The 19,371-nt window shown below is 40.2% G+C and overlaps 1 protein-coding gene across 2 annotated transcripts in view; it reads right to left on the reverse strand.

Moving 5' to 3' along the window:
- EIF2AK3 (eukaryotic translation initiation factor 2-alpha kinase 3) overlaps positions 1-19,053 on the reverse strand; it is a 58,823-nt gene extending 39,770 nt beyond the window's left edge. The window contains exons 1-2 of one of the 2 annotated variants that reach the window (XM_004691619.2): positions 18,450-19,053; positions 8,848-8,977 (exon numbers count right to left, since the gene is read on the reverse strand). In XM_004691619.2, coding sequence (XP_004691676.1) covers positions 8,848-8,977; positions 18,450-18,751 — 432 coding nt within the window. In that variant the 5' untranslated portion in view covers positions 18,752-19,053. The remainder of the gene's footprint in view (positions 1-8,847; positions 8,978-18,449) is intronic. The other variant, XM_012731596.1, reaches the window with a different exon arrangement.
- Between the last annotated feature and the right edge of the window lie 318 nt (positions 19,054-19,371).

The raw sequence follows: 19,371 nt of genomic DNA on the forward strand, positions 1-19,371 counted from the left end.
GGCTGGTGTGAATACTTTTAAATATAAATATCTCCACAATTAATGATACTGCTTATAATACAAATGCCTCTCTGAGACAACCTTTTTAAATATTAGAGTCTCAGAGCAAAAGATAAAACCGTTGCTGCTAATTGTGGAGGAATCTCTCCCATTGAAAGACCTTATATCGTTTCCCTTGGGATAAAGTGCAAAATGTTTAACATATTTACTGGACGTTATATACCCTGGCCCTGGCTCCGTCATTAAGCTCATCTCTACAACCTGCCCCCATCCTTAACCTTGTTTTCATCCTCAACTTTCAACTCCTGTGATCATTCCCATTCTAAGGACTGACATCCTTCCATCTCTCTACCCACACAGCCTCTATGCAGCCCCTTCTCTCCCCAGGCTTTATTTACATTCAGTTGTAAATATCTTTTCTTCTAAGGTCAGGCACCCTTGCTAAGACCTTAGTTCCCCGGTTGTTATGGCAGTTCCATTATCTAGGCTGTAATTATTTCATATCTATCTCCACAGCTGGTTCCACATAGGGCTATAATATGTCTATGAAGGTAAAGATTTCACTAGTCCTCTGCATCACTGTACCCCATTCCTACCCTCACAAGGAAGCAAGTTAAGTTGGGGTCCTTTTGCCTTTCCCCCTAGCGTGGTTTAAGAGGGAGGTAGTGCTTACATTGTGCTGAGCAGCATGCTGTACCCACGATGTCTCTGAGAATTTGTTCTTGATAAAAGACATGAAGACATAAATATTAGTATAAAATTTGCAAATGCATTGGATTTAGGACTTTCAAGAGCATGGAATATTGCAAAAAGGACAAGAAAGATCTGGGTAGAGTCTCAGCTTTACTATGTCAGGCTAAAATCTGAATCATTTTGTGGCACAATGTTCTCATTTGAAAATAAGAGGCTTATGGATAAAATGAATTTGATAATCCTTTGCAAACCACAAAGCGCTAATCAAACAATAATTTTATGCAAATATAATGATCTTGGAATACTATTTTGAACCACTAATAAGTTTGCACGTATATTTGTATACTTACTAAAGATAAAAGTTAGAAAAATATATTAACGCTTAATCTCACTACCCATAACTTCACCATGAGCCCTCTTTTATTCCTTCTAGAAGGAAATTTCAGAAAATTATTATGGTTCATTAACACAATCAAATTTCAAAAAAACCTTTAGAATTCAAATAGCTACTCCAAAAATAAATTCAAGGAGAGGATAGAGAGCTTAATTATGCTAGAACAACTTTTCTTTTCCAATCTTGGATTCACAACAACCATTTATAAATAAAACCTCAAATCTAAATAAAGAATTCAGTGTAAAAATTAAATACATCAAACTATTACTAGTCTTCAGTAATAGTTACCAGAAATCTCTATCAGCCCTAAAATTCTCCCTTTTATACCAACGAAATTCTGAAGATCAAAAAATACTTATTGATCACAAGATAAGCAATATTAAAGAAATGTTAACAAACATCTTTTTCTATATTTTAATTTCTTATAAATAATACACTATGTATCGAACATAAAATGGCAATTCTTAAATCAAAATGATCAGCTGACAAACTATTAGATGCAGGAATTAACTATTTGAGACTTTTAAAAAAATGGTCCAATGGTATTGTGTTGAGGAAATACTTCTTTGAAAATATTTCCACGGTGGGAAAAATGGAGGAAGCTTAAGAAGCTTATTTGCTAAGAATAAAGTGTTCCTAGGTATTATATCTCAAAGACCAAGGGTAGGGTCATAGTGGTTAACAACTCAGTAGCTGATTGAACGTGAGGGATTGTGAGAGCTTTCTAAATTTTAGATGTTTTTCATAATAGATCTGGATATTAGTAGAAGATAACCCAAGTGACATGCTTAAATGGAAAGGTACACTTAAGAGAAAAAACAAACAAACCACCACTCCCAAAGTGATTCGCACAATTCATCAAAAACTGTGAATTAATGTCCATGAGCAGTGAGATCCCACGTCGATTATAATAATCATTTCATTCCTTCTTGCCTTAACTTTTAGTCAAAGTGCAGTATCTCAAGGAAAACTACTAGACTTAACTTTTTAAGTATACTTTTCACATTAGTAATAAAAAACATATTTTAGTAAGTATCTTTGCCTTAGATTAATAAATGCTACTGCAGCAGATAAGTAATATATGCACTTGTGCAGAAGAAATCTATTTCTTAAAAGATAGGGTCAGGGCCTCCCTGGTGGCGCAGCAGGTTAAAGCACTGCACTGAGAAGTTAAAGCCACTTCCGCATGAGTTCAATTCCTGCCTGCCCCGGAGGTGACCACATGGTGTGGCAGACCTCTGCTGAGCCGCCCGCTGCTCCCCTCAGCAGTGTACTCCATAGATCTGCCTGTTCTGCTCCCCACTCTGTCTCTGGTGAAGCCTCTCGCCGCCCCGAGTCTCTGGCCTGTACCCCAGTTCTGTATGTACGAATAAATAAAATCTTAAAAAAAAAAAAGAGAGAAAGAAAGAAAAAGATAGAGTCAAATCAATTTCTCACTTGGCAACATGCATGCTGGAATAAATTAGCTCGGCACACAGCAGTGCTTTCAGTCACGCTAAGGGACTAATAAAACAAATTAAATCAAAGTACTATTTCATTTCTATAAAGAAAAGCAATTAACCTACACCAATTTGTAAATACTAACTCACTACCTGATTGACGGTGACTTTTCAAAATCAATAGTGATCTTACATGACACAGCCAGGCATGAAATGTGTCAGTTTATATACAAAGGAAAAGCTGTGAAAAGTAGTGAACTTTCAGTATTAGAGAATCTCTGAAAGAGAGTACAGGTCCACTTTTAATAAAGCAATACTTACTGCTAGTGGATTCTTTGTGAACAAAACCAGTGACCATTAAAAGTGTACTCTTCAAAAAAAAAAAAAAGTGTACTCTTCTAACAGGGCCCACCTCTGAAGGCCCTCCTTGATGAACTTAGTCTTACTGGGGTGGGGAAGAGGCTGGAGAACTCCAGCATCATAGTTGTCTCTTTCTGCACCTGTCTGAAACAGAAAGTGTGTCCCTTGGGTAGAAGCATGCCTAAAATAAAACAAACCCCCAAACTCTAACAACAGACTTAGAATAGAGTTGTTTGTTCTTTTTAAGAGGGGGTGGAGAGAAAGCACATTTTAACAGAAAACGGAAACAAAAAACAAATATTGTATCCTTAAATAAAAGGTACTCACTTGAATGTACAATATTGTACATTCTAAATATAGATAAGAAGTCTTTATGTTTATGAATGTGCCCCCCAAGACACACAGAAAGAGATAGTTCAAAAATATCCTATTTACATTTAGTAAAGAAATGCTGCCCAGAGACTGTGGTGATGGCACATGGGTGAATTGGTGGTAGGAAGCTCAGGGGGATTACAACTGAGATGAAAAATGTACAAGATGAAGAATGATGTAAAATATATATATATATAAATTTTTAAAAAAATCACAGAGAACCTCCCCCCCAAAAAAAAAAAATAAAAAAGAAAAGAAAAGAAATGCTGCCCAGATATCCCAAGACAAACTATTCTATTCTAGGCTACAAAACAAAACTTTAAGATGACAATGAGGAACTTCAGTTAAATCTCTTTGGTGCTTTTTCAAGATTGAATCTGCGTCAACTGGAGGAAAGCAAATCAGATTTCCCCTCAGATGGTCCTTCTGAAAACTAAAAACAAAATTCTTAGCTACTATCAAAAGCCTGAGGCTTAGAATCTAGGACACATCTGTTTCAACTAACAGTGAACCTGAGGTTCATCATTTATTCTAACATGCACACTATCTTAGCTTAGTTTAAATCAGTGTTCTTTTGAGGAAGTTTGTAAATACCTAGTCAAGAGTGACACATCAGATGTGTCCCAAGGCACCTCAACCTTCCTACAGCATAAGTTGATTCTAAATATAATGTATGACACCTGTTTTTAATGGAACTGTCAATCTCTCTCATCCTCTGAGAATTTATTTTTTTAGTGACATATTCAAAATACCACCAAGGCAACATAATACACTACTTTATATGCTTTTAGGGTCAGAAAAGGTTAAGGAGCAGGCCAAGAGGTCTGAGATATATATCTAGTGGTAATTTCGAATGAATTTACGTTGTATTTTTGTAAGGTATCCTTAAATGTAAAAAGGGAGATTTAAACATTCCTCTAGATATCTGGAGTTTTCATGTATTAGGCAGTACCTGATTTCTGATGTTAGAAAAACCCCTTCCACAGAGAAGCAAATTAAAGCTTCATTAGGTTAAATAATTTAACCAAGTTTTACAGCAAGTTAATGGAAGAATCATGATAGACTGAAATTCTTGAATCTAATCCTCTCACCACACAATCTAAAAAGTGCTTGTACTGCTTTACTTGATTATTCTAGCAAAAGTAAATATGATCTGCAATAACAAAATTACAATCTATCAAATCCTTTATTCTTCAGTTGACACTGGATTAACAAGTAACTTTAATAGCTGCTGCACAGAGAGGACAATCTCCAGCCTCTGGGTCCAGCGTGCTTTACGCCTCTCTTGTTCAAAGCTGGGAGAAACTGATGTTCTAACCCGGAAGTCCCGAAACAAGCACCATGGATCAAAATTTACTGTGATCTGGGAGGTGCCTCCTATACCCCCACACCAGCTCTGTGTGCCTGCACAGTGCCTCCCTCCTCCCCCCCGCCCACTAGCAAATCCCCAGGCTCCAGGGAGAGAAAATGAACTATTTTTCATAAAAAGTTAGGAGCCTTCATATGTGTATGTATGTGCTACATTTAGAAAGGTATTATTCTATGCATCCTATTCAGAGCATTTCAAATAGCAGTTTTTGCTCCTCGTTTTGTAATATTTTGTCCAACTTCTGAATATAACTTATAGATGCTGAACAACACAAGTCTTACTGAATAACAGATGACTCAATCACTCCATGGAAGCTCACTCCTTGTTAATATGTTCATGATCTTTTTCTTCCCATATTTTACAACTATTCTTCTTTCCCCGCATATATTTTACAATTTTATTGAAATACATTTGCCATATGTCATATAAATTTAAGATACACAGCACAGTGATTAAATATATTTATATATTACAATAGGCTTGTCATTGTAGCGCTCATAGACACTTCTAACACGTCACATAATTATTTTGGTGGTGAGAATAAGTAGGATCTAGTCTCTTAGTTTGCTGGTTATTATATTTTTGTTTGTATTCATTAGGTTATATTTAAGATTCACTAGGTCTCCTAAACATATTTACTAGTGATCTTACAACTATTCTTACAGTACTTCTATTATACAATAAGTCAGCAATTCTCAAAGTGTGGTGCACTTTTTCAGTGGTGTAGAAGGTCAAATTGTTTTCATAGTAAAGTGTTCCTTTCCTTTTTACTGTGGTGAAAATTTGTTCCAATAGTGCAAAAGCAATGGTGACTAAAACTACCGATGCCTCAGCATGAGCTCACCACCAAACTAGCAGCCACTGTATTCCTCACTGTCACATTCTCACAGTAAAAAAATATGAGAAGACAGTTTTGCTCAAGACTATTCTCATATAGCAATCAATTTCTAACCTGATGTACAGTTCCTACTAATTAGGGGTATGCCTCAAACACTTCTGCCAGAGACTGAAGCAGGCCTGGAGGAAAAAAACACAGGCAATTGAGTTTGGAACAAAACAAGTGACTTTTTTCATAGAGCTTCCTTTTACTTGAAAAATAAGAGAAAAACTATGCTTATGAGACCTGGGTACTTGGCATATATTTTCTAAAAAAGTAAATGTCTCACTTCAAAAAATACTAACTTTATTCATGATAAAAAATTTAAGCTTTCAAGTGAAAATCAAAAATTTGGAAAACCAGTATGCACCAGTTGGGCCTGACAGCTTCCCTTTACTTCAAGGCTTTTCTGATGGGTTCAGTGATAAGAGTAACAAAGTTGATTTTTTAAAAATTATTTTATAAGGCAATATATCAATATTTAGGAGATCTGCATAATTCGGTGAATCAATATTTTACAAATGATGTTTAAAATCATGCATGAGTAAAAGGCAAAAGGGACCAATGGATATTAATGTAACAAAGCACAAAATGCCCACTGACAGACAAGATTTCAGATTCCACAGTCCAATTCTAAAAAATACCTGTTGTTCTGGTGTAATACCAAAAGGAATGAACACAATTCACCTGAAAAGGCTATAATATACTCTTCCCTTTTCCAAATGTATCTGCTTTGATTTTCTTTTCCACATGTTTAAAAAAAAAAAAAAACAAGAATGTTAAAACATAATGAATACCGAAGCAATACGAAAATCGGGTTGTCTTTTATTAAGCCAAGAACTAAAGATACTTGTAAAAGAGTAAAACACTTCAATACATTTTTAAAAATGTAAAAAATCCAGTTATTCTTCGTAAAAATTTAATGCTATTATGCACTCTTATTTTTATTATGAATTATTAGTCTTAATTTTTTTGTTTCAATTTTTAATATGGTTTAGTTAAAGACAGATACCACTCAAGGGGGAAGAGCTCTTTGGAGACCTCCATTTTTGGGAAAAAGAAAAATGTACACATCCTGAAACTATCAAGTTGGAGACCTGCTGTATCAGAGTTCGAGCCAGTGTTTGTGAAGGGGAAGTATGCAGAAGATGGGGAAAGGGATCCAGAGCAAGACAATAGCGTACAGCAGAGTCCAACTTTACTATCTACGTTATCATCAAAGCTAAATAAGTTAACTTTCCTTTTGCACAAAAGGAGACCTACATATTAACTGAAGAAGGATTACTGTGAGCATCACATGGGTATAAAGTATATCACGTGTACATTCCAGCGCTGGGAACAGTGCTATAATCACAATGAACTCACTAGTCAAAAGAAATGGGCCTAAGAACTTGGGACAGCAGTTCCCAACCTAATAAACCTGACCTGTAATCACATTATGACGCAATGCCTTTAGACTTTCAGTAGTTTTTTTCTATAATGTAGAGAATAAAATCTAGCTGATACAAAAAGGTCTCAGGCCTCTGATCCTGCAAGGAATATGGTCAGGGAGCTTTTCGTTTATTATGACACTGTAAAGCATTTTGAATACACTGTGAATCAACATCTCAAAGCATCTTAACCAAATATTTCATCTGGGTTGGGCCTAGGTGGGAAGTAGGGCACTAAAAACAAGAAAGCCCTAATAAATACAGGAAATAGTCAGGACTAGAGCTGGGCAAAAAGTTGAACTACAGTTGAAAAAACAACTAATTATAATTGCTTTTTGATGACTAGTTGATTATAAGTTAAACACACTCAGTTTCAGGTTATTAGAAAAGTTTGCTTTCCAATTCATCATAACATGCAATTTATCTTTTTAATGCACATGTATGTTTTAGTTTGCAAACACACACATGCTTTTCACCACAACAACACACTGTAAAATTACCTCATGTGTAAACATCTTACAATCTTCTGTTTTTGCTGATCATCTCTTACATCTAGTTTAAAAATAAAGCAAAACATGCATGCCCAGGCATAATCCCAGTAGAACACAAATAAATGAATGCTCAATTTGTGTAGCAATTTATCAGAATATTACACAAAATTCAAACTTTTTAACATGATTTACAATCAAACTGCCATTTGTATTATTTACAATATGACAAAACTTCACTATTCTCAACAATATGACAGAAGTTCACGATTCTCAGCAATATTTTCAGTGTATTGTTTAATAAATAGCAGCGAGGGGATTTAGCGGTTGGACAGTGCCATTTCCCTAGTATCTGCCTGGGTGACCCAGTAAAGAATGAAGTGTGGGTTTACTGGGGAACAGGTGGGTCACTACTTATAGTTTCCCATCAGAAAACCATCACTGCTAGTCAGATCATTCTCAAGTCCCTTATGCTAAATTTTATCTTTTCCTAACTTGATACAGCTAGGAAACTTTTGAAAGGCTAAGAATGATGACGAAAGGAAAAAGGAGTTCTTTACAGAGTATCCTATGAAGAGTGTCCTTACCTCTGATAAGGTAGAAGCTAAGGGTAATCTGGGAAATGGAGGTGACTACTTTCCTGCCAGCAGTCACAACTCAAAAGAGGATCTTGTTTGAAAAGATTTGTACAAAAGAATAAAGCTCCAGAAAAGGAGTCTTAAATCCACCACAATCAAGATGACAGGTGGTGAAAACAAACTTCCCTCATTTAGTCTCCAACCTCATCAAGTAAAGGGCTGTCCTCATTTTCCTGATGAGAATGCTTTGAAGAGCTAAGCTCCATATCAAAGACGGTTTGGAAGTAAGGAGCAAAGTCTTTCTCTCTCTCTCTCTCTCTAAATATATATACATATTTTACAAAGCATCTAATTTATCTAAAATTAAATTCAAAGAAAATTTCAGATGAGTTACATCATACAATCCAATGCACAATTAGGATGTACACTTGAGGGAAAATATAAGGATTAACTTCCAGGATTTTGCAACAGGTATTTCTAACTATTAAAATGCAGTTACTTATATTTGCTGTATTACTCCTTGGGGCCTTGTGATAATATGAATAAGAAATAATGATCCTTTTATTGCTCAGATAGTAATATGTATTAATATAGTAGATAGTATCTGCAGTTACTCATTTATACTGTTAATTCATTTAATGCCCAAAACAATCGTAAGTAGGAGACATGAAATTACCGTCCTCACTTTACAGGAGGAGTATGAGAAACATAAAATAATTGCCTCAAGGCTGCACACCTAGGCAACTGGGCTTTCTGTCCCAGTTCTACAGCCAAATACACACCACTAATGGCAGCAACTGCAGCCATCATAACTGAGCTTTCCAGTCACATGATAGAAAATTCTTACCTCTGGTTTGCTAAGGCTGGAGGAAACCAAGGACCCGGATCCAACATCCAAATCCCACTGCTTTTTACCACGGTTCTCAGGATCCAAGGCCGCAATCCGCCCATCTAGAGTGCTGATAATCACTAGTGATCTGTGAATTTAAAAATAAGACAAAATTTTAAAGATATCTGAGATACTGGATATTTATACTCAACAGAAAGCCAGTCCCTCCGCTGCACTCTATTTGTAGAAGATCAGGGGATCCCATCTCCTCATAAAGCTTATCTGTTGGGCGACCACTGTCTGCAGCCCTCCAGAACAACTGCACTATGCCTTTATTTGTTTATGTCACCTACAGAAAGCCCCAGACTCCTAAGTCACACCTCACCCCCATTTGTGAATGGGGTACTGTCTGGGACTCAACATGCCCGAATTTCTCTTCTACATTTCTCCAACTCCTAAAGGCATTCCTCCATTCTGCTCTGAATGTTCACTTATCTTTTTACCCTTAGTAACACAGACTCTCCCTGAGGACAGTGCCTCAGAAGCAATGGGACTGTTTCTCTCTATAACCCTTAGCCACAAGGCCCTACACACAGCAGGTGTACACCTTACACCTTGCTATTTCCAAACGACTGCTTTTTCTCCTTTCTAAGGATCCTCAGGATCAGATAGTTACACTCACCTTCTCCGGCACCTAGTCATTGTCCACTGACTAAGATCACTAAGCTCATTCTATGAGGATTTCAGCTCCTGATGTACTCTCACCATTAACATATTCTCTGGGTCTTCACCCCCCCTTCTCTGGCTCTCTTACCTTAGCCATCCAGAGTTCAGCCCCCAGCCCTCGTCCACTACCAATACAACTCCCCTGCCTCGCTGAAATGTCCAGCACTCCACCCGGTCAACCCCTCTTTCCAGTAAATTACATTCTACTTGCTTGACTCCAACAATCTCCAACCTCACCAAAGACTCTAAGCCACTGTTAACTCATTTCCCCCTCACTTCTTATCCTGACCTTTACAACACTACCTGTAATTTCTTTCTTGTCATTTAAAATTTTACAGTCCTTCATTTTATACACTTCCTTTTTTATACCCTCAATCCATTCTCTCCTCCCTCACATCACAGGGTAGAACAATCTTGAGAACCAACTTTCTGCCTTTTCTCATTTTGCACGCATGCAATTGAAGGTGGCTGGAGAAAAAACAATCGCACTGACTGTCTCCTATCAGTCATGCTCACCAATTTCTATAGGGCTGTAACGATGCTCAGTAACAGCACACGTTTCTATTCCATCTACTCCCTCCACTTCTTTCCTAGGTTAACTATTTCATTTTTCTCCTTAAACTTCTAATACTGGCTCTTACATCCCAAAGACAGTGCTTTCCACTTCACTGACAAAAACACAGATAATCAAAACAGAACCCCCATCACATCTATTCAGCAGTTGGGCCCAGGAACTCTCCCTTTCCAGCTGTGACTGCAGATGAGCTGTCCACACCCCCATTCCCTGCCAGCTCGTCTGGGCCTAGGCCCCAGGTCTCTCCCTCATGTTCCTCCCACTAGCTCTTGTACCAAGTGCTCCCTCTCTACCACAGCATCCCCTCAGTATTCAAACTTGCCTTTACTTCTCCTGATTTAAACAGTATACTGGATTGAACAAAATGCAGCACTCTCCCCACCTCTAGCTTCTTGCCCCCATTTGGAGCAAATCCCTTAAAAGGATTGCAACAGGGCCCTCCCTGGTGGTGCAATGGGTTAAAGCACAGCACTGTGAAACTGTCCACAGCCACTGCAGCAAGAGTTCAATCCCCAGCCAGGGAGATCCCACATGGTGCAAAGACCTCTCTTGCTCCGCCTGCTGCTCCCCTCAGCAGTATACTTCAGTGGATCTGCCTGTTCTGCTCCCCACTCTGTCTCTGGTGAATCCTTTCACCCCCTGCACCTCTGACTTGTACCCCAGTTCTTGTATGCATAAATAAACAAGTCTTTAAAAAAAAAAAGAATTGCAATATATTCTGTCACTCAGTCCTCTTCTCCCCATCTGTCTTGAACTGTTTCTAATCCAGTTTTTGCCATTACCACTCCACTGAAAAGTGGTTCTTGTTGGAACCATCAATGACCTTCACAATGAACACCTGTAGTTAGGTCTTGGTTCATGTGATCATCTGGCAGCACCTGACCAGCTGTTTCTCCAAGAAATATGCCCTTCACTCAGCTTCCAGGACACCACGCTCTCCTGGTGTTTGGATTGTTTTTTCTTATGCTTTCTTGATTTCATTTTCTGACTCCTTCTCATCTCTTAAAATATTCTCTGTCTATATATATATATAGTCTCATCCAGAGTCATAGCATAAAATAACATAAAATAAACTGACAGCTCCCAAATTTATATCTGTTTCCAGACCTCTCCTTTGAACTCTGGACCTACATATCTAATCTGTCAGTTGAATTGAGATTGTCTAATGGATTTCTCAAGGCTCCCGTATCCAAAATCAATACCCCCAGTCTCAATCCACCAATTCCTCAACTCATGCATGATTTTTCCTTTAGGGTCTAGCCTGCAACATATACCCCAAAATGCATACTAGGCTCTCAATAAAACTATGTTGAACGAAAGAATGTACTAGAGCATCTAGTAATGTGTCATGCAAATCCCAAGCACATAACAATTATGTTCTTGGCTAGGAATATAAAATACAACTTATATCTTCTCTCTTTTACTTAGTGCACAATGTATACAAATTCAAAGTAAGGCTACAAGCTGACCAAGACAAAAAGTTCAAGTAAACTCATTTAAAACCTTTCTCAGAGAACCTTTTCATCAAATGAGCAAATGCATTAAGCAAATAAATAAAATTGTGAATTTAGTTGCCAATTCTGAATTTCTTAAATACTAACTCATAGTACAATTTGTTAAGTAAAAAATTTCACCCCACTACAAACTTGTAATTCTAGATAACCAACCAAAAGAAGGGAACTAACTCCTTTCCATACATTATGTTGCTTTTTAATTTTTCCTCAAACATTTATTTATTTATGCATTCAAGAACTGGGGAAGAGGCCAGAGGTGCCAGAGACAGAGTGGGGAGGAGAACAGGCAGATCACTGAAACAGAACTCCTGAGGGGAGCAGAGGGCCAGGCAAGCGAGGTCTGCTGTGCCATGTGGGTCAGTCAGCTCCCTGGCCTGGCTGGGATCGAACTAATGCTGCAGATAGCTTCATAGTGCTGAGACTTAACTAACCTCTTGCACTACCTGGGAGGCCCTTATCTTGCTTTTTAAAGGGAACTATCAAAAGCTGAGGAGAGAGAAGAGTATTACAGCAAGAAAATTATTTTATAATGAAATGTTTAAAAATTGATACCTTAGATGTGTCACTTTCAAATAAAGCAACAAAAAACTAAGCTAGAAATCCAGGATTCAGGCCACGTTAACTCTTTCCTAGTCCCATTATAGAAATGTGTTAATTTTTATGTTCAACAATCATTCAGTCACAAATATATGGCTGAATGCAAAACATTCTAACTGAAACAAAACCTAGCATAAATAAATTTTTTAAGCCATAAAAAATTAAGGAGATTAGCAGCATTCTTCAGATACTTTCTTCTCTAATTCACAAACAACATTGCTCATTTATCAACCTATGCATTCTACTTACAACAAAAAAGCTACAATTTTTCAGAATATGTAGTTATTTATACTCTGAATACACACATACATGCACTGGAACAATGGTAAAAGTCTAGTGATCATCTTCAAAGTAAAGACAAATCCAACAATAAAATATACATATCTTATGTATACATATCTTATGTGTATATAAGGACTTATTTTATATATATATATATATATATATATATATATGGGTTTTTTTTTAAAGATTTATTTATTTATTCATACAGAACTGGGGTACAGGTCAGAGATGCAGAGGGTGAGAGGATTCACCAGGGACAGAGTGGGGAGCAGAACAGGCAGATCGACGAAGTACACTGCTGAGGGGAGCAGCAGGGGGGTCAGGAAAGGTCTGCCACGCCATGTGGATCACCTCCGGGACAGGCAGGGATCGAACTCATGTGGAAGTGGCTTGAGCTTCTTAGTGCTGTGCTTTAACCCACTGCGCCACCAGGGAGGGCCCAGGACATTTTAATAAGTCCTTTGGAATTTAACATTTAATGTTCTTTACTGAAAACTTATCATATGAGGGGGAACTTATAAATTAAAAATTCTGTCTTTAATAAACAAAATACTTTCAGATTATAAAGTAATAAAGTACTATTTTAGAAAGCTATATGTCAGTTTGAGCAATAATGAAAAGAAACAGAAATATATAGACAGGAACAATGAACAGCACTCTCTCAACTGCTTCTGATATTCATGTAACTGGTTTCTTTGCTTTCAATAGGCCGGCCACCTTTAATGATTTTAAATCCCTTTACTGGGAATATCAGTAAATCCCCTAACCAATTCTGTCTGGTGTCAGAAAAACATCCTTCATTCTCTTATCTGCTACAAGCTAACTGTACTATTCACCAGACTCTTTCCCCAACATGCTCTGGTAGGGAGGTGCCCCTTCTGGTGTGGGGGGAATGGAGCAGCAACCCTATCTGTACCTGAGAGCACCCAAACCTGTAACAGCTGTCTCTCCTGACCCCAGCCTTTCTGACATCTTTTCTTTTCTTGGATCTCTTTCTCCTAAGCTCTTTCAGTAGTTTTGTTTCTATAGTAGAAAGCTGCTAAACTGCTGGAGTCCCCTGTGCCCTGTTAAGGCCACCTGGGCTCATAAAGACTTTCAAATCTGACATAAGCCCCAGCCCAGCCCTGACCCTCCAAGCACATTTCTAACTTTTTTATTTTAAAGATTTATTTATTTATGCATACAAGACCTAGGATGCAGGCTAGTGGTGGCGGGGTGGTAATGAAAGGATTTACCAGAGACAGAGTGGGGAGCAGAACAGGCAGACTAACTGAAATACACTGCCGAGGGGAGCAGCTGGCCGAGAGGTCTACCATGCCATGTGGGTCACTTCCAGGGCTGGGGATCGAACTTGCACTGAAGCACCTTTAGCTTCTTAGTGCTGCATTTACCCGCTGTGCCACCAGGGAGGGCCCACTAGGAAGTAGTTGCAATAAAAATTCCATTTACAGAAATTCTATTTAATAAAAGTCCTATTTACAAATAGAACCAAGTGAAAAAAATTTTTGAATCCCCCTTCTCACACTTAATTCTGAAACCTAGATGTCCTCCTCTTTGTATTTAAAACATTTCTAATAAAAATGTACAAGTAGCTCCTCTCTTACAAAAAAGGAAGAAAGCAGAAGGCGTTCCCAGGGAGTCTTCAGCGAGAACCATGCAGAAGCTAGAGCTCATAGCAAGTGACAAGGACAGGCCCGCCTTCTGCAAATGCTAGGACTGGAAAGTCTGCCAGTTCAAATTAAGAACATAGCCCTTCAATCCTGTAACACTGTCACATTTAGAGTAAGGTAAAACACAACCGTAGACAGGAAGGATAGACATTACTTGCCCAAAGTATGTTAATGGCTTATAACTTCCCTTGAAAGTTATTCCTAAGTTCTTTAAATATCATTTTTGGTTAACTTTAATAAAAGTCTGAGATGGGAAAGTCAGCAATGTTGGGACCATATGACCCAAACTCCTTTCAATAATATATTCAGAGATTCTATAATTCAATGATTGTGTTAGTTTTTTCTTTTTTTTTTTTGAAGCATGAAAATGCAAATGGAACTGGATTTCTATACCACTGCTTCACAGCTGATAAGTTTGAAAGAGGACAGAGGAGAGAGAAGAAAAATAGAGCAATTGAATCAGACATCTGCAAAGTATTTTCATACTACTGCACTAAATCAAAAAATTCAGCTTACACATATACAGATAAAAGAAGTACCACCGAATATTGTCAAATTTAGTGCAAAGGAAAGGGAACAAATAGTTTAGTGCAATCTTTAAAATAAAACTATTCTTTACAACTTCTAAGGCTGTCAGATGTCCTCAATATAAAGATGTCCATCCCACCCCAAGAATGCCAAGTGTGTTAGCCAGAAAACCGGTAGCTCAGAAATTTTGCCGACATGCATGAAACTCTGCAGGGAAGCGAGAGTGCATATTTCTTCCAACTTTCTGCAGTGGCCATTCCATTTAAATTTCAACTAAATGTAATGTTTAACAAAAGAACCACTGACAACAAAACTGCTACCAGAAAAACAAGTTATTTTAGCTACTTTTTAAAGAAAATAGTTTGTCATTCACTCATTCACATGCCTGAAATGCAGAGTAAGCATTTAGAATGAAACTAATGAGAAGTTCATCAAGAGGGAAAAACACAAGTGAACCAATGAATGTCATGTTGCTTCTTGAGCATCAAAAGACATTATGCAAAAACAGATCTTAATTTCCCACCTCCCTCTTTTTAAGTTTTGCACTGAGTTCTTCACAGCTGTTTGTGACTTAACGCTTGGTTAATTCAAATCTGGTCCCCTAATTCTCCTCCTTGAAACAAACAGGATACTAGCCTGTTATTATGGAACTGATATTTTGGGTTTTTCTTAAATCTTTTTTAAGAGCACTCTGAAAAAACTTTTGCAAACTTTGCATACAGACACACACACACACACACACACACACACACCTTGCTGCCTCTATCAATTTACTTATTCAAGGTTTCACAAACTTTCACACTATCTTAAGATACCAGGTAAAATTTCTCCCTCTTTTTAAAAGATTTGTTTATGCATACAGAACTGGGGTACAGGCCAGAGGTGCAGGAGTGGTGAGCAGATTCACCAGAGACAGAGCGGGGAACAGAACAGGCCGACTGCTGAGGGGAGCAGCGGGGACACAGGAGAGGTCTGCCATGCTATGTGGGTCACCTCCCTGGCCCAGAATCTAACCCCTGCAGAAGTAGCTGCGGCTAGCTTGGTAGTGCTGCTTTAACCCGTTGTACCACCAGGCAGGGCCCTAAAATTTCTCTATTTGTACTCATCTTGTTTCTGCTTGCCAAGTAGATCCTATCCAACTACCTTCACCTCCTCCTCTATTCCTTTCGTTTTCAACCTGCCTATGCTAAGGCCCTCCTCAACTATATACGTAAGTCCCAACTCCTAACATTTGCCTCCATCAGGTTTAGCAGAGAGGAAAGACAAGAGCAAAGCTGAAAAGGATGAATCCTTAACCTCTTTGTCATCTGACTACTCTCAAATGCTTTGCTTGAATCCTTTGTGCGCTCATCACCAAATTCCTTATTCTTCTAGTGGTCCCACACCTCTCACCTAGCCCGCTATATTTCTGTCTCTTTTTCTGGTTCATCTTCTCTGAACTGTAAGACAATTCCAAAGGTTTTCCCACAAGCATCCTCTTGCTCACAGCTTCAGCTATTTACCCTGACTTGTTCCCAGCTCATCATTTCCTCCTACCTCCAAAAGTCTCCATCTGCATGCCTTGTGCCCTTCCAAACACCACATCTAACCCCAAGTCCTCTACCTTTTCTTCCCTACCGCCCTGCCCTACATTTCTCAATTTTCTCATGTGTGTGATCTTACCTTCTAGCCACACAGTCTCAGTCTTTGGGGAAGCGCTAAGAAAAAGTCAACTCACTTTCAAGGGACCAAGAATCTGCCTCAAAACTCTCCCTTTTAGGCTGTATCCACCTCTTATTTGCACGGATGCTCCCCCTGTGGGAGCTTTACCTTGAGTTTTTAGTATACAGTCCTGCAAAAGAAGTATTCCTGAAGCTCCAACTTTAATCAGACCTGGCACACAAGATAATCCAATGCCTCTCAAATGGTAGTGTGGAAGGGGATCACATGGTGATTATGGTAAAATGCAGATATTCATTCAGTGGGTCTGCAGTGCTGACTGACTGGGTTTCTAACAAGTTCTAACAAGTTCCAGTGCTGACTGACTGGGTTTCTAACAGAATGGAAGGGATATGTCTAAAACATGGCAAACTATCCTTCTAGCCCTGTCTTCTACTCCTCCCTGCTCAGCACACACATGCACATCTACATTTCATGCACACAGGGCATACAGATGCACGCACATAGATGTATGAAGTAAGCCATTTCCTAAATATCATTTACAGCTTCTGTACCTTTTCCTGTCTCCTAAAGTTCAGTGTCTGCCCACTTCTCAGGAAACAACTAATTCTGCCACAACCTTTCCGTATCTTTTTGCCTACCTACTCCCTCCCCCCAACTCACTCACCCACTGAATACCACAAAAACTGCAGGACACCAATGATATTTAATTTGTACCACTTTGGCCCTGATTTGTCATTATGGGTCTCCTCATTTAATCCTCACTGTGAGACTATCTGCTACTCCTAAAGGGGAGGGACTATAAACTATAGCCACAGGACTTCTTGGACAGGTGTAAGTGCTAATAAGTACCTGCTGCTAGATTTGTATTCTAAGAAAAATGAATCATCTTACCCAGAGCAGATGCCTACCGAAGAAAAAAAAAAGCTAAACTTAAAAACACTCTTCTAGAAATATTAGTTCATTAGCAAAACCAATGAAAATTGGACCAAATATTTGCTATTCAGGAAAAAAAACCAACCTACATTCAAGCGGTGCCTAACGAGTCTTAGTATTTATCCTACTTATAATAGTTCCAGATATAGAGATCAAAGACCTGATATTTAATTGAAAATTAAATTTGTTAAGCTCCAGTAATTAACTGCATTATAACTTTACAATGCTTTCTTATCCAGATTCCAGTCCTCCCGTTTTAATTTGCTTAATGAGCCTTATCATTCCATTTGTTAGGGGGACATTACTTTCTACCCGGGTTTACTAACATTAACTAGCTACAAAATACTTTGTTAAAATGCCTCCGTTTGTGTCCAGACTTTGAAAAACGTTAAAAACGTGTCTCTTTAAATGATATTTTTAAGGAGGTTAAACAACCAGGGCAACCTTATATTAAAAGTTCTTATAGTAAACCTATAGAGCAAACAGCTGGCACTTAAGACCCTATTCACACTTCTTAAACTCTAGTGTGCTCAAGAACTGCCTGGTTTGCCTGTTAAAAACGCAGATTCCAGCTTCTCACCGAAGGTCTGATTCAGTAAAATCCGAACGGGACCTAGAAACGGCACAGTCAACAAGCATCCCCACGTGATTCTGATGCTGGTATCCCGCAGATCTCAACTTGAGAACTACCGACCTCGACACTGGTCCGCGGACACTACAGGGTTGTGCTTAGGAGGAATGCAGAAATCTTTGCAAAGTCACTTCCCCCAAACAGCTGTCACAACAGTAAAGGCACAGGGTGACTCGAGAGAAAAAAAGACAGGGCCCGGAAAGTTCCTCCGGGCACGAATAAAGCCCCAAAGAACGCAAAAGGAAAGGGATGTTTCTTTCCTACACGACGCTCCAATTTCTGAGCATCCCCAGAAACCTTGGAGGATGCGACGTCGCCCGCGAGCCAACACCCGGCGCCCGGGAGCACAGCGAAGGTGCCCGGGCTCGCCCCAAGTCGCCAGCTGCCCGCCGGCGAGAGGCCACAGCCAGGAAGGACTCGAGCCCCCGGAGCCCCGCGGCTAGCAGGCGTAAACAAGCCTCCCAGGCCCGGCGTTCCCGCGTCTAGCCCGCGCTCCTCACCTGCCGCGTGGCCGCAGCTCGGCCTCGTCGTCGAGTTCCGGCTCACGCGGCTCCGGTTCGCCCGTGGCAGCCGGCAGCGCCTCGGCGTCTTCCACCGTCACCTCAGCAGCAGTTACGACCCCCGCCGCCGGCACCCTCGCGGCGGAGGTGGGGGCGGCCGCAGCTCCCAGGCCGAACGCCGCCGCCGTGGACGCAGGGAGATCGGATGCGCGCTTCGCGGCCACAGTCCCCGCCGCGAACCCCAGCAGCAACTGCAGCAACAGCGCCCGACCTAGCGACCCCGGGCGGGTGGCGCGCTCCATCAGCGGCCCGCCCCGCGCGCGGGCATGGAGGTGCAGCTGCCCGCGCCCGCCTCTCCCGCTGCTCCGAGCCCCCGAACAGGCCGAGGACGCGCTAGGGACCCCGTCGCCGCCCCGACGGCCTGGACAGCCAGCAGTGTTTCCCCGGCCACGTCTCAGCCCGGCCTCCGCCACCGCCACCTGAATGACAGGCTCGCTCGGACATCGCCCATTGAGCAAACTTTCCGTGCGTCTACTCTCGGATTGGCTGCCGCCGCTGCCACTCTCCGGGCCTGCCTATTCCTGTTGGAGAGGGTGGGCTTTCCCTGGTTGTCAACATCAGGTCTGCCAATCAAATCGTATTATCGCCACCTGTGGCCCCGCCCTCTTCCGGACGCGATTACCAATGTGAAACGGTCCTCCCCTCAGCCTTCTTCGCTGATTGGTGGTCTCCGCCGTTCCGGGGATACCTTTACTCGCAGAAGATTGGCCGTCGTGGGGGTTTGCCTCGCCTCTCAAAGCGAGGCGCTAGAGAAGACCTGAAGGTCATTGGTGAAGGCGGATGTTTCTCAAAGATCTGCGACGGCTTCTTCTTGATTGGTTGGAAGCGGCACTTAATACGTGGCTTATTCTGACTGTAGAGA

Source organism: Condylura cristata, unplaced genomic scaffold (assembly GCF_000260355.1).
Source record: "Condylura cristata isolate star-nosed mole 26May11 unplaced genomic scaffold, ConCri1.0 scaffold00031, whole genome shotgun sequence".
In the NCBI taxonomy this organism is placed as follows: Eukaryota; Metazoa; Chordata; class Mammalia; order Eulipotyphla; family Talpidae; genus Condylura; species Condylura cristata.